Below are 15,025 nucleotides of genomic sequence, written 5' to 3'. Positions count from 1 at the left end.
TTTAAGATTTCTTCTAGCTAACCCAAATGCATGCAGAGTTGAGAACTGTTGTTTTGAAGAGAGGTAAAACGTTAAAGTCACTTTTGAAACAAATTGACTAGAGAATGATTTTAAATTTATGTATATACATAAATTTTATATATGAAATATATGTATTTCATAATCTTTTACAGTAGTCACATCCCCAGTGAACTCAAAGCAAAATTTTTGCAAATCATTTTTAATTGTTCAAAATTCCCAACTTTTTATTTAAAAAAGTTTATCACTTGATACAGTTCATTAACTTACACAATCACAATGACAATTGGCCTAAATGGATTTGGAAACAAACAGCACTGATAAGCCTGTAGCTGCAGAAGTGTCACGCTTTGGAAGACAGTGTTGCCAAAAGAGATTGCAAGAGGCCCTAGGTCTCTTGGTCTCTGGGCCAGAAGGAATCGGAGGATAGAACAGACACCGCGGATAGGTGGTGCAAGCAGGAAAGTTTATTAAAGCAAAAGGATACTCGTAGAGGAAGACCAGGTAGGCTCCAGGGAGCAAATGCCCCAAATTTCTTCTGTTTACAAGCTTTTATTATATTTTGAGTAATTAGGGGAGGAATATTCACTGAGGTAAGCAGCATGCTTTTTTCAGGAATCCAGGTTCCACCCCTTTCCTTTCCTTTTTTGGATTGATCACAACTGTCATGGTGATTTTAGGGGCAGAGACCTTTCAGAACTGCAATGCAAATGATATAATGAGGGAAATGTCCGGGTGGCTGGGTGGCTCAGTCCGGTTAAGTGTGGACTTTCGGCTCAGGTCATGATTTCGCCTTCCAGGAGTTCTGAGCTGTCAGCACCGAGCCTGGAGCCTGCTTTGGATTCTTTGTCCACCCCCTTCCCCCCCACCCTCCCCCCCCCCCACCTTTGCCCCTCATGTTCTTTCATGCTCTGTCTCTCAAAAATAAATAAATGTTAAAAATTTTTTTTAATATAATGAGGGAAATGTCTTCTGAGGATATAACAAAGCCTCACCTAGCTGTTGGTGGGGGATTTTCCTCTTGCAACGAGTGGCCTCCCACCCCCCCCCTTTAATGCAACTAAGGGGTGCCTTTCTGCTTTGTCCCTCCTCATTACTATCTAACTGCCTCCTCTAACAAGAGGAACCCATAAACTTGGAAGTCAGGCAATTACCATGGAGGGACTGGGGAACCTAGCCTGGCAAGTCAGTTATTTGGAAGACAGTTGAGGGCATCTACTAATTCATATCTTCCAAATTTTTCAATTGTTCAAATAATGTCTCATTTTTATTCAGAGGGTCCTTGAAGATATATGTGAAATCAGCTATGATTAGGCCCATTTTGCTTACATAAAAGCAGAAGGTAGTGAGGGACTAAATTAAACCCGAGGTCAGGCAGTTTGAGTCAACAGGAATTGAGCTACAGTTGAACTCATTCCCCAAGCTCTTTGCCATGTGGCCTTCTTTATCCTCTTCTAGGCTATTATAGTGCATGAAGAAAAGGGGGAAAGCTAACTTACTAAATAAACTTAAAATTACTGATAAAGAGGTATCATGGGCGGCACCTAAGTGGCTCAGTTGGTGGAACCTCTGACTCTTGATTTCGGCTCAGGTCATGGTCTCACAGTTGTGAGATCAAGCCCCACTTTGGCCTCTGGGCTCACAGCACAGATCCTACTTGGGATTCTCTCTCTCTCTCTGCTCCTCCCCCGTTTGGTCTCTCTCCCTCTCTCTCAAAATAAATAAGTAAACTTAAAAAAAAAAGAGAGAGATCATGGAAGTTTGTGAGAACTTGAGGTTGATATTGTGGCTTGATTTCACTCAACTCCTGATCATATATATCAGAGGGAACTACAGGCTTCAGAAGGTTAAGATCTCCGGGTATCTTCAGAAGCATCTTCTCTATATAGCACTGTCCACACACACACACATACACGCCCATGACTCTGTGTTTGGAAAAGAAATTGAGATTATAATCTAATCTGAGAAAGAATGAAATGTTCTACATCTAGATAAAGTAAATAAATATCCTGTCTTGTGTATTTTCTCTCCAACAACATTGGCAAAAAGATCAATGAGGGAAGTCAGAAAGAGAGAGAAAATCATCAATAAAACTGGGCGCTCTTTCCTCTCAATGTGTGGAGAGCTGTGAGATAAAGAGGCTTTCAGGCCATCCCTGGTTAGGAAAAGGGTTTTAATTCTTTCAGTGTAAAAAAGGATTTTTGCTTCCTTAGGAATTGACATGGTAGGTGCCTCTACAGTTACTTTTTCTTCCTCTGAGAAATTGACACCTCCAGAAGTTCCCCTTGACCCCAGCACTCCAAAGATCACACACAGCGTTCTCATTTCCATGTCATTCACAAACTGTTCCAGGCGGTGTGGGCAGCTGAGAGCCAGTTCTGACTTCAACCTGACATGCTGAGGGAGCAAAGACTCCTTGCCTGAGATCAGTGGCAACTTCAAATCAGTAATGGCAAATACTAGGAAGCTGAATCTCTTTGGAAACAATGTATAGCTAGGGGTCCTTCCTTGACCTAAGTGTGGATTTATTTACAAAGGGCAAAGAGGTATAGCTCTACAACAAAGCAAAGAAAAACAATCCCATGTCAATGGAATGCTTAGTATCTGAGGCCTTACCAGCCACTATACATCTCCATGTTCATGAAGGTTAAGGGCCAAATTTCATCAGAGTTTCCTGTGAGAGAATGATCATAGGAAACAGAAATAGCAGCAAAAAAGGAAAACCTACCAATTTTTATAATCTTTGTTTTTGCCTCTAACATAAACCTCCTTCCCTTACCAAACCTTCTGCCTTGTAGGCTAAAAGGAGTAACCATGAAGGGACACCTGGGTGGCTTAGTCGGTTAAGCATCCTACTCTTGATGCTGGCTCAGGTTGCGATCTCCACAATGGACCTGGACCCTGCTTGGGATTCTCTCTCTCTCTTTCTCTCTCTCTCTCTCTCTCTCTCTCTGCATCTCCCTGCTCACACACACTCACTCTCTCTCTCTCTCTCTCAAAATAAATAAACATTAAAAAAAAGGAAAGCACCCTTGAGCTTGGTCTCCTGTTCTGCCATCTAATGTGTCAGGATATCTAGATATAGCTGCCTACTGCCATCCTTTGACAATTACTTGCTTCCAGAAGCCATTGTGGTTCTGTGGATGCCCGATCAGATTCAGTCCTGGGAAGTCTGTTTCACACAACAGCTCACCTGTGGTTTCAATGATTCCACATAGAATAATAACAAATTTAAATCATTAGCACAGACTTCTCCACTGAGTTAAACCCAAATAGTCACATTAGTATGTATCTATTTTGATCTAGTTTGTTTGAGTGACTTAAAGACACCATAAATTTAACACATGCAGAGAGAAACTCTTGAGTCATTACCCCCCTCCCTAAAACTAAACGTCTTATAATATTTTCTATTACAGTTAAGGCACCAATGTCTATTATCTAATGCAAACTAAAAACCTAGAAACCATACTTTGCAGCTCTCATAACTTACCCACAATAGGCAATTTTATCTGTCTATTCTGATAAATATGTCACAAGTTTACCTACTTGTCTCCATTTCCAACTCAACATTTTGATCCAAATTACCATCCTCTTTCACCTGCTCTACTATAATAACCTCATAGACTGTCTACCCATAGCCTTCTTGGCCACCATATCTCTTCAAATCCATTCTCCACATACAGAGGCCACAATTCATTTCTTTTTCAGAATCCGGGCCTGAGTTTGTCATACGACCCCTGACTTATACCACCAAAGACTTTTCATTGTTTATAAAATAAAGGCAAACGTCTTTCAAAAACTCTATAAGACCCTGCACAGACTGGTACACACTCACCTCTCTGGCCTCATCTTGTTCCATGCGCTTGTTTTTCTGCATTTCAACCACATTGGCCTTCTTTCAGTTCCAGGAAAATCACATGCTGTCTCTCTTTGTAGAACTTCCATGCCTGATGTTTCCTTTGCTGTGAACACATTCCCTTTCTTTTTTCCATTTTGCCATTCTGAACCTTCCTCACTACGTCAGTTTTCCTGATTATATGCTTTCTCTTTAATAATGCTAATAATATGAGCAATTCTATTTGTATTGGTGTGTTTGATTAATGTCACTCTGCCCTCACAAAACTATAAGCTCTGTGAGCATAGAATCTGGGTGAAATTTTAGTCAGTCCACTATTTCCAGAACATAACACAGTGCTGAAAATATTGTAGTTGCCCAGTCAATATTTGAAGAACAAATGAACAGAAATTTCACAAATTCCATTTTCTTCAGTTCTCTGTACTTAACAGCAATTTTAGGTTGGAAAATGACAGCTCATGAGAGCTAGAAAAGACCTTTAGATGGAATATTTCATGACAACATATTTAGAAAAGGCAAAATGAGTGCTCTAACTACAGATAAATGAGAACTTTTCGCCACTGCTTTCTACTAAATCCAAATGTATCGCTTGGAAGTCATGTTGTGCACTGTCCTTTACCTCTTTTCTTTTGTTTCAGATGTTTTGACAAAATTAAAGGGTCATTGCCAACCAGGACAAAAACAGTTGGGATCTGAATGCATTTGCATGTCTCCAGAAGAAGACTGTAGGTGAGAGATACTCTATGGACTGTATTTGGAAATTGGGAAAACCAGTCTCGTGTAACCAGTTTGATAGAGGAGCTGAGCTTCTTGAAGCACAAACACGAAACATATTAATTTTTCACATAACTGATACCCCCTGTGCTCTGTTGATTTCTTCCCCACTGGGTAGCAAGCTTTCTTAATTATCTCTCAGCCCCGTTCCCTAAGTTTGCATGGCATTTGTTTATCAAGACAGTTTTAGTTTTGTTTATGAAGACTTATTCCTGTCCATAATTGGTTTCAGACTCAATTATCTCAAAGCCTTCCTCTTCCCCCTAACCACAGGGCAAGGTTGTGACTCCAAAAACTTAGAATAGAGAAAGTGGTATAAACATGGACTTCATGCATATATACTCCCCTTTGTCAGTTTATTTTTCATGCTGGGGTAGAGAGCACGAAGAAAAAAAATGAAAAATCCTGTGACCGCCATGACTAGATAGCTATCTCCTCTTTGTTGTTATAACTGCCTTTTCTTTCCCTTTCTTTTCTTTTCTTTTCTCTTCTTTTCTTTTCTTTTCTCTTCTTTTCTTTTCTTTTCTTTTTTTTAAAGTAATCTCTACTTCAATGTGGAGCTCTAACTCACAATCCTAAGATCAAGAGTTGCATTCTCCACTGACTTAGCCAGCCAGGTGCCCCTAACTGCCTTTCCTTTAAATGAATACACTGAGGAGAGTTGAGGGTGCTTCTTTTTTTTTTTTTTTTTTTTAATGTTTATTTATTTTGAGAGAGTGTCTGTGAAAGGGAGAAGGGCAGAGAGAGAGAGAGAGAAATTGAGGATCCAAAGCAGGCTCTGTGCTGACAGCAGAGAGCTGGATATGGGGCTTGAACCCACAAATTGTCAGATCATAACCTGAGCCAAAGTCAGATGCTTAGCTGACGGAGCCACACAAGTGCCCCAAGCATCCTTCTTTTTTTAAAAATTTTTTTAACGTTTATTTATTTTTGAGACAGAGAGAGACAGAGCATGAATGGGGGAGGGTCAGAGAGAGAGGGAGACACAGAATCTGAAGCAGGCTCCAGGCTCTGAGCCATCAGCCCAGAGCCCGACGCGGGGCTCGAACTCACGGACCGCGAGATCGTGACCTGAGCTGAAGTCGGACGCTTAACCGACTGAGCCACCCAGGTGCCCCAACATCCTTCTTAATTTAATGGCTTTCAGTCAGATTTAATCCAAAACAGTGTTAGATAAAGATAAAATTTTGTTTCTCCATCTCACAAAATAAATGCAGAGGTTGCCAACCTAGGGCTCGTATGGTAACTCTCGTTGCAGATAGGACCGAGGCTCCTTCCTGCTCTTGTTCCACCATCCTTAAATTGTGTCATGGTCCAAGATTGCTGTGCAGGAGTAGGAAGGGAGAAGACCAAAAATGGACATTTTCTCTGTTTTTAAGGAGAATTCTCAGAAGACCCATCACTCACTTTCATCTCATTAACCTTTTCTTATTCGTATCACCACACACACCTTTGACTGGATGCATAGACATTTTGAATAAAATTAGAGTTATATTACTGAGGAGAAGAAAGACTGAATGTCGGGAAGGGAAGCCAGCAGACTGTGCCCAGTTGTTATCCTTCACCTTTAACACCAATTAGCTCCCATGTTCCTCTGTGCTGCGGGTGAACAAACACTTATAGGGACTGATTTATTTATTTATTTATTTATTTATTAACACTATAGGGTCTTTTCCTGTATAATTCTACAAACATCATTCAACCCAGGGGTGGTCCTATCTACCCCCCCCCCCCCCCACCTCAATCCTCACCAGGGTGATCCATCATGTAGCTTCTTGCTGCTGGAGTCCCCTCATCCAACAGACGGCCTTCCGGGGAGTACCTGCAGCATTCATATTGCCCATTTAATGCAGAAGAAACTTCCTTCTTTGTCTTTCCAATACCAAGTCATGAGAATGCAGACTGTCCTCTGGAACTGTCTGAATTTCAGCTCTCCCCTACCTCTCTAGACTCTTTCTGTAGTCCTCTGTTCTCTTCTATACAGCATCGAAGGTGTTTGTGGGACTGGCTAGCCCCACAGTTTAAGTTCTCTGAACACAGGGAGTGGCCTTTTTCTTCTCAGCTCTAGCACCTGGAGATAATTTTGCACACTGATGCCCTGATTGCTAACTCGAAGATTGACATCTGAGAAGAAACTCAAATTTAGAGTAAACCAGCCCTTGTCCTCTCAACAAAAGGACTGTAGCTGCTGATTACCTCCTAGCAGCAAGACCTAGCATCTACTTAGGGAGATTAAGCAAGTTACCCAAGGAATGATATCAAAACTGATGTACTTAATCAAAGTATACAAACACATTTGCAAAGCTATGTAATGATAGAAGACTCTGGTGCTGCAAATTAATGAATGTTAGAGAATTCTGAGGAGGTCCAGACTACATGGGCTAAGTTGATCAGGGCTACCTTCAAAGTGTGGTCAGGAACTAAACTGGACACAGACAGGCATAGAAGAGAGACAATACAATGCTGACTAAGCAGGGCATCAGATGCCAGCAAAGGAAAGGTAATCTTATAATTTTAGAAAATGATCAATATAACTGCCAGGTAATATGGATTAAGAAGGAAAGGAAAATAATTCTAGAAAGGAAAGTTAGTTGGAGTCAAATTATGGAGGATCTTGATTACCAGAATTTAAGAATTCAGACTTTGATTTGAAGACAGTTGGGAGTAACACCAAGATTAAGATGAAATTCTAGTGGCTTAGTTGGCTAAGCATCCAACTTTGGCTCAGGTCATGATCTCCTGGTTCGTGAGTTTGAGCTCTGTGTCGGGCTCTGTGCTGACAGCTCAGAGCCTGGAGCCTGCTTCAAATTCTGTGTCTCCCTCACTCTCTGCCATTCTCTTGTTCATGCTCTGTCTCTCTCAAAAATAAATAAACATTAAAAGAAAAAAAGATGAAATTCTAGAAAGATGAATCCCAGAGCACACAAGATGAAAGAAGAGAAGGTGGGGGCATGGGGCAGATGGGGAGGCGGGTCGTCAGAAAACTGGCTGGAAAGATTACATATTATATTGGCTACATGCCATCTCCTTTTTTCTAGTCTTCATATATAAATGCGCTCTTTCCTCTCTTGGGCAGCCATTATTCTGAAGATCTCTGTGTGTTTGATACAGACACCAACCATTACTTTACTTCACCTGCTTGTACGTTTTTGGCTCAGAAATGTTTAAATAATCAGCAACTCCATTTTCTACATATTGGTTCCTGCCAAGAAGGTCCACAGTTAGAATGGGGTCTTGAAAGAGCAAAACTCTCATCCAACAGCACAAAGAAAGAATCCTGTGGCTATGACACCTGCTACGACTGGGAAAAGTGTTCGGGTAAGCCCTGGTGGTGACCACGCACTGGAAATGCTCTCTCTTAGCCTTCATCTCAACTAGTTAATCTTATTTGCATTTATATACTCTCTCTTCTCTCTCTCTCTCTCTCTCACACACACACACACACACACACACACAAAACCTTTCCTTAATCAAAAATAATTCCTTTACACTGTTTTATAAAAACATTTTATAAAATTTTTTTATTTAAATACAAAAACATAACCCACTCACTATTAGAAATAACTACCTTAGTAGTTTTAGTGTGAATCTTCCCAATTATTGTTCTATGCATATACAATTATATATGCATATATGCATATACAATCATATATGCATACAATCATATATACATATATGCATGCAAAAAGTTTATGTATTTTGAGAGAGATGGAGAGCAAGCAGGGGAAGGACAGAGAGAGAGGGAGACAGAATCCCAAGCAGGCTCCGCACTGTCAGCAGAGTCTGCTTGGGATTCTGTCTCCCTCTCTCTCAAAATTGTCTAAATTTTCCTCTGGCATTTGAGACTGGCTAGGGCAACATAGCTAGAGCCTAGAGCCTAGACTGAGTTCCTCATGGATAATAATTGCCAGAAACATCTTCAAATTTTTTTAAGTCCTCCTGCAGTGCCAGCCTCCAAGGCTGGCAGTGTTAATCAGGCAGGGCTCTCTGAGCCCAGTCAGGGTTTCTCGTGGGTTTGGGCACTGTTTCTCCCAGGTGGAACATTCTCCAACCTTCTACTGCTTCCCTCTCACCATGCATGGGGTCAACCAGATGTTCCAAGGTGCTCTGGGACTCATGCCTGCAGTCATCCATGGCTCCGAGCTAGACTCTCATTCCCAGAAAGCAGGGTATTTGCCAGGACTGCTTGAGATTGGCCTGCTAGTATGGTGCTAACACTCTAAGTCAGAGTTACTGTAATTGTTTATATAGAGAAGCATCCCATAAAAAAAAATTCCCCAGGGCCTTATACACAAGGGTGGCCCTGATTATATTACTTTTTTTTTTTTTTTAGGTATCATACTTCACATCTTATTTTCTATATTGCTGTTTTTCAATTAATATATCATGAAACTATTTTCATGTCATCATATATTATTCTGCTACATAATTTTCAATCTCTGCAAAAGTCCATGTGGACATTCTATAACTTACTTAACTAATCTTCTGTTAAGTGTTCAGATTTTTCCCAATATTTTCCTATTATAAGCAGTGCTATAATAGACAAATTGATCACAGATAAATCTATAATCTTAGATTCTTTCCTCAGGATATACCTTAGAAAATGAAATGTATTGGTAAACATTATTTTCACATAGAAAGTCTTTGTTGGCACAGTGTATCAACTTGCTTTCCAGAAATGTTTCTACCATATTATATTCCTGTCTACAATGTATAAGAAAGACTACCACCCATACCTTCACCGAAACTTTGAGTCATTACTTCTTTATCTTTCTGCCAACTTGATACTTAAGAAGGGGCATTACATTTCTATTTTCTGTAAGCGAATTGGCTATGGGCATTTTTGTTTGTGATTTGGAAGCGGAAACTTCACAGCAGTGAGTACATTTTCTCTAAGATGAAGTTTGACCCTGAAACAGTTCAGCTAAGCTTTATATAATACATAGATATGGGCCAAAGATTAGGATTTAGCAGAACTCAAGTATGCAGCTAGATTTCCTTTGTGACACATCCTCAAAGAACTATCTTAGATTGAGACATAAAGTATATAATGGAAACTTGTTGAATTGTTACATTAAATTTTTGCTAAAACCACTTTACCTTTGCAAAAATAAACACAAAAACTTCAATGTTCCCCTTGGCTCTTCAATTCAGTCCTGGAAAAGGAGAGAGGTCTTATTACCCAAATCCACTTCCTTCCTGATCCACTTAACTCTGATTATCAAGATCCAGCTCCCCTGGGAGGTGGCAGTATTGAATTCATGACAGAGGGTAGACACAGGTGGCATAGTCCATAGGCCACCTGAGGGTGGCCACTCAGGAGGTCAATGTCTGAGACTTCTGACCTTCGTGCCATATCTGAACAAGGCAAGTCCACATAACAGACAGCATGCCAGGGTCTGATATATATATTGCCCAATTCTGATCAGTATTAAATCACCTTGTGGCTAAAAGCTACCACTCATTTTTAACTGCCAGACCAACACCATTACCCAGCTGACATCTCAGAAATAATGAGGTATTAGTGGATGTGATTAGTGTTAGCGTCCGTCCTTCCATTTTTATCATGGAGAAAAGATCTTCATGGAACTCCATATTGCAATGATTTTTTTTTTGCTCTTTTTCCACAAATTATTCTTTTTAAATGTGTCTGAGTAACAAATAATCTCTGGCTTGCAATTTCATCAAAATCTGTCTTTACTATTGGCTCTCTGCTGTACAGATATCTAAATCCACAGCTGCCAGGAGTCTACATTTGTCTAAAACAAGAACACTAAAAAGTTTGAATACTTAACCAATATTGCTCAAGTGACCAGAATGTCTTGGGGCAGTCAGACTAATCCATGAACACTTTATAATAAGATATTTCAGTCATTTAAAATATTCTTTGATCCTACACACAATCAGAATACTGAAAGCATTCCCCACCCCCTAAAGATAAGGTCTGCCTGTGCCAGTCTTCTCTAATTGGTGAGCAAAAGTCAACGTCATAGAGAATTCTGTTCAGTAGCACTATAGAACAGAATCAACGTACAAACCTCAGCATTTATGACTAAAGAGAAAGCTAAAAATGTATTTTATACCCAACCCACATATGGCAAGTTGGGATATTATTAATTTTGAGTTGCATTGAATGTCACCTCGGTTAAACTGTTACTGACGACATTGTGTACTTTGCTACTCTTTTCCTTCTCTATCTAAAATGAGAGAAAAAGTTTAAAAATGGAACTTCAAAATAACATCAAGTTCCCATTTGAAAAGTTAGAACACAAATGGCTTCATAAGGAGTCTATTTCTATGCATATTGAATGTTTCGCCTAAATTTCAAAAATATCCACCATCAACTAATAGAAGGGGGAAATTTATTCAGCACACATCCATTTAGTATCCAAGATGCACAAGTCACTGTATATAATATGAGGAGGACTCTAAAGACAAACGAGCTTTATACCTTCCAATTGTTCACAGTACTTGGAGGAGTAACTTTTCATGATAATTGGATGAATAACTTTGATGAGAGCCAGCATGATATAAGAACACGTAAGAGAGAGAGAGAAATCTTCTGGCCTGGAAGGGTTTCATAAATATGGTAGCATGAGAATTGAGTGATGCAGGATGCATTAGTGTAGGTGGTGGGAAGGGCTTTATGGTGCTGGCAGTCTAAAAATGATCTTGCTAAGAGCATTTAAGCCACACCATACTAAAAGAATAATGACCATGGCTTTTCCACAAGCCTGGGGAACTGACATCCTTTCCAAAGGTGGAGCAGTCTCCTGTCCTTCACTAAACCCTATTGTTTACAACAATCGGCAAGGCCCTCCACAATGAGACTCTTTTCTAACTGGTTGACACAGGGCTTACAAGGGAATGCATGCTTTTTCATGAAATGTTTTCTACCAAAGATAGGCTATCTATGTGCCTCTGCGTATCTCCCCACTCCCTTTCCCTATTTTCTCCCATTGGTTGAGACACATGGGAAAGAACTGATACCCACCTAAAAGAAGCTACTTCTGAATGACATCATTGCTGATTCTCAGCCTAACTCAGATATTTTGGCAGCATGAGTTACCCCAGATCTATCAAAATACTTCTTTTTGATTGCTTATACCTACACCCCAAATTCAGAATTGAAATCAATTGATGAAGCAGAATGAATTGAGCACCTCGTTAAGAGCTAAGTGAGACATCTAGATGAACGAGCGCTCAAACAAAGCACTTATAACTGTCTTGGGAGAAAGACATATATGAAAAGCTAACTAACAAGAAAGTATAAAAATACCAGATAGAGTACTAACAAATTTACACTATTGAAGTCTAGTTAAAACTTTAGTTAAAGTTCAGTTGTTGTGGGGGTAAGTGGGTATGAAATACTTCATGGAGGAGGTGAGCCTGTAGAAACTGGGCATGTGGGAGAAAGTAAAAAAGACCACATCACTGTAGCAAAAGAAGGGGATAGCATGGGCAAGAGGGCAAAAACTGGAACACTGTTAAAGTCTCATTTGGGAAGCAGAAAGAGAGTTACTCTAAGTGGAATTGAAAAAGCAGAAAAGACAATGTTGCAAAAGGACTTTGAGGGCAAACTGTAGAGGATCTTGAACTTTAATTAAAACATGCATGTATAGAAATGAGCCTATATCCCCCCCTACTCAAAATTTATTTAATATTCTTGACTTTGGTAAGTTTATCCCAAGTGATCATTTTAAAACAATTTCATGAATGAAAGATCTACATGAATTATGAAGTGACTGGGTGATTTTGAAACCAGGCCTCCTAAAAGAATCACCAACCTGGAAATATTCTAGAAAGAAGTCAATAGCTGTGGTATAGAGTTATGTTAAAGAATTAAGGCCTATTTGTGATTGAAAACCTGCCTCTACCACTTACTAATTGTGGAACCATGGGCTGATCAATTAAACTCTCTGGGATTACTAACAAGCTCATTTGTAGAATTAGTTTGATAACATATAGTTCATATGTTTGAGAATTAAATGAAATAAAACATGCAAAGCACTTGGCTTCTTATGTGGTTTCATAGTACATTCTCAATAGAAGGTGGTACCAACGAGAAAATAACAGAGAAGACCGTCTGTAGATGTTGTAGAAATAGATTTGACAGGATATAGTGACAGATTAGATGTGGTCAGTGAGTGAGAGCAAGGTGTCAGAGGTAGCCCAGCTCCTGAATCTTACTGGCTGACTCGTGGATTCTGTTCTCTCACATCCAGATCACTCCATTTGACCACAGTTGGGTCTTTTGGGCCATTGCCTTTGTTCTAGCTTTCCGATACATTGCCACCAAAGTGCCTGCTCCTCTGGGGACAAATTAGGTAAAATCAAACCCTGAAGTCCCGTGGTGAGTCACACTGTCTCCCTCTCATTTCAGCCGCCACTTCCGAGTGTGTCTGCCTGTTGCCTCCCCAGTGCTTCAAGGGTGGAAACCAACTCTACTGCATCAGAATGGGATCATCGATGAGTGAGAAAACAGTGAACATCTGTGACATAGGAGCTATAAGATGTGCCAACAGGAAAGTGGAAATACTGTATCCTGGGAGGTGTTCAACCTAAAACAATCACTGAATAACAGATTTACTGTCCCAAAATAATCCCTACAAGAGGGCATTCTCCTACAAACAGCAGACTGGTGTGCCCAGAAGTTACTGACATAAATTCTTTTGTGTTACTTTCATATAATTCTTCTGCATGACTCTCCTGCCTTAGTCTTTCCTATCCAACCTCAGCCTATGATGTTTTCTGTAGCAACACCTCAGTAGTAACTTTCACATAGATCCAGTGAATTCTGTTCACGCTGCACTAAAACGATGGGACTTCTGAGGACCTTATGAAGCCTGTAGTATTAAGCATCCTCACAAGTACAATTAAGAACAAAAACCATAATTGTCTTCAATTATTCAATAAACATAAACCTACAACAACTTGGAAAACACATTCTTAAAACCCAACTTTCCTTCATGCATTCATTCAACAAATAATTCTGAATGTCTCCAATGTGCCACGGACTGTTTAGGACGCTGGGGAATCGGCAGTGAATAAAAGAGACAAAATCCCTTGCCTTCATGAAGCTTACATTCATGTGGAGACAGGCAAACAAAAAACAAAATAAACATACAAAATATATAGTATGTTTGATGGTGATGCTGGTAATTGCTATGGAAAAAATAATGTAAGGAAAGGTGAGTCCCATCATCTCATGCAAGGAGACACTCCATAGTAATAAGCATCACAGTAGGGATGATTGGGAACAAGTGGAAATTGCCTTGTTTAAAGTAGTTGAAAAACTCCTGGAGTTCCATACTCTTAGGAAAAAAGATTCTTCTTGCCTCAGCTAAAGTGCATTCCAAAGCTTTTAAACTGAAGTATGTGATGGATGGAAAATTATCAGAGAATTTTGAAGGAATAATTTTTAAGTTAAATTATATCCAAGTAGACATCCATTTCTCAGAGAAGTTAGACTGTCATTTTATTGGGGAAGAGGAGTGTTTTTGGAACAGCAATTCTCAAATATTGGTCTCAGAATCACCTGGAGTACTTGTTAATACACACGCTTGCAACCCACCCCCAGTTTCTGGTTCAGTAGGTCTGGGGTGGGGCCAGAGAATTTCTAACAACTTTCCAGGTAGTACCACTAATGATCATCGGGAAGATCACGTTTTGAAAACACTTAGTTTAGAAATGGAGTCATCCAACAGTTCATTTTGTTTGAGTTACTAACTGATCTCCAAACCTTAGCCAGCCAATCTCCAAGCCCCTGAGTGGAAGGATATTTCCTTCCTCTAAAACTCAATGGGATTCCCACCTAGTGGAAGGGGGCCGTGAGCCACAGCCACCTGCAGCACCATCATTATACCTTATACATTAAATGTCACTCCTCTTCCATCTCATTCGTCATAAGATGTTGGCAACATCTAAAACATCTTGCAATATCAAACAGAGGTATGAGGAAGGAACGACCCAGCAATTGCACTACTAGGTATTTATCCAAGGGATACAGGTATGCTGTTTCAAAGGGGCACCCAGATGTTTATAGCAGCACTATCGACAATAGCCAAAGTATGGGAAGAGCCTGAATGTCCATCGATGGATGAATGGATAAAGAAAATGTGGTATATATGGAGTATTACTCGGCAATCAAAAAGGATGAAATCTTGCCATTTGCAACTACGAGGATGGAACTAGAGGGTATTGCTAAGTGAAATTAGTCAGAGAATGACAAATATCATATGACTTCACTCATATGAGTACTTTAAGACACAGAACAGATGAACATAAGGGAAGAGAAGCAAAAATAATATAAAAACAGGGAGGGGGGCAAAAAAGAGACTCTTAAATATGGAGAACAAACAGAAGGTTGCTGGAGGG

The 15,025-nt window shown here is 39.9% G+C and overlaps 1 protein-coding gene across 2 annotated transcripts in view; it reads left to right on the top strand.

Moving 5' to 3' along the window:
- The window catches only part of C6 (complement C6), a 65,521-nt gene extending 51,738 nt beyond the window's left edge, over positions 1–13,783 (top strand). For both annotated transcript variants that reach the window (XM_019464263.2, XM_019464262.2), the window contains exons 16-18: positions 4,513–4,603; positions 7,725–7,966; positions 13,032–13,783. In XM_019464263.2, the coding sequence (XP_019319808.2) occupies positions 4,513–4,603; positions 7,725–7,966; positions 13,032–13,213 (515 nt within the window). In that variant the 3' untranslated portion in view covers positions 13,214–13,783. The remainder of the gene's footprint in view (positions 1–4,512; positions 4,604–7,724; positions 7,967–13,031) is intronic.
- Positions 13,784–15,025: the final 1,242 nt, after the last annotated feature.

This window comes from Panthera pardus, unplaced genomic scaffold (genome assembly GCF_024362965.1).
Source record: "Panthera pardus isolate Hobbes unplaced genomic scaffold, ASM2436296v1 HiC_scaffold_2, whole genome shotgun sequence".
NCBI lineage: Eukaryota > Metazoa > Chordata > Mammalia > Carnivora > Felidae > Panthera > Panthera pardus.
The sequence above is the reverse complement of the archived record's forward strand: the minus strand, read 5'-3'. Positions and strand labels throughout refer to the sequence as shown.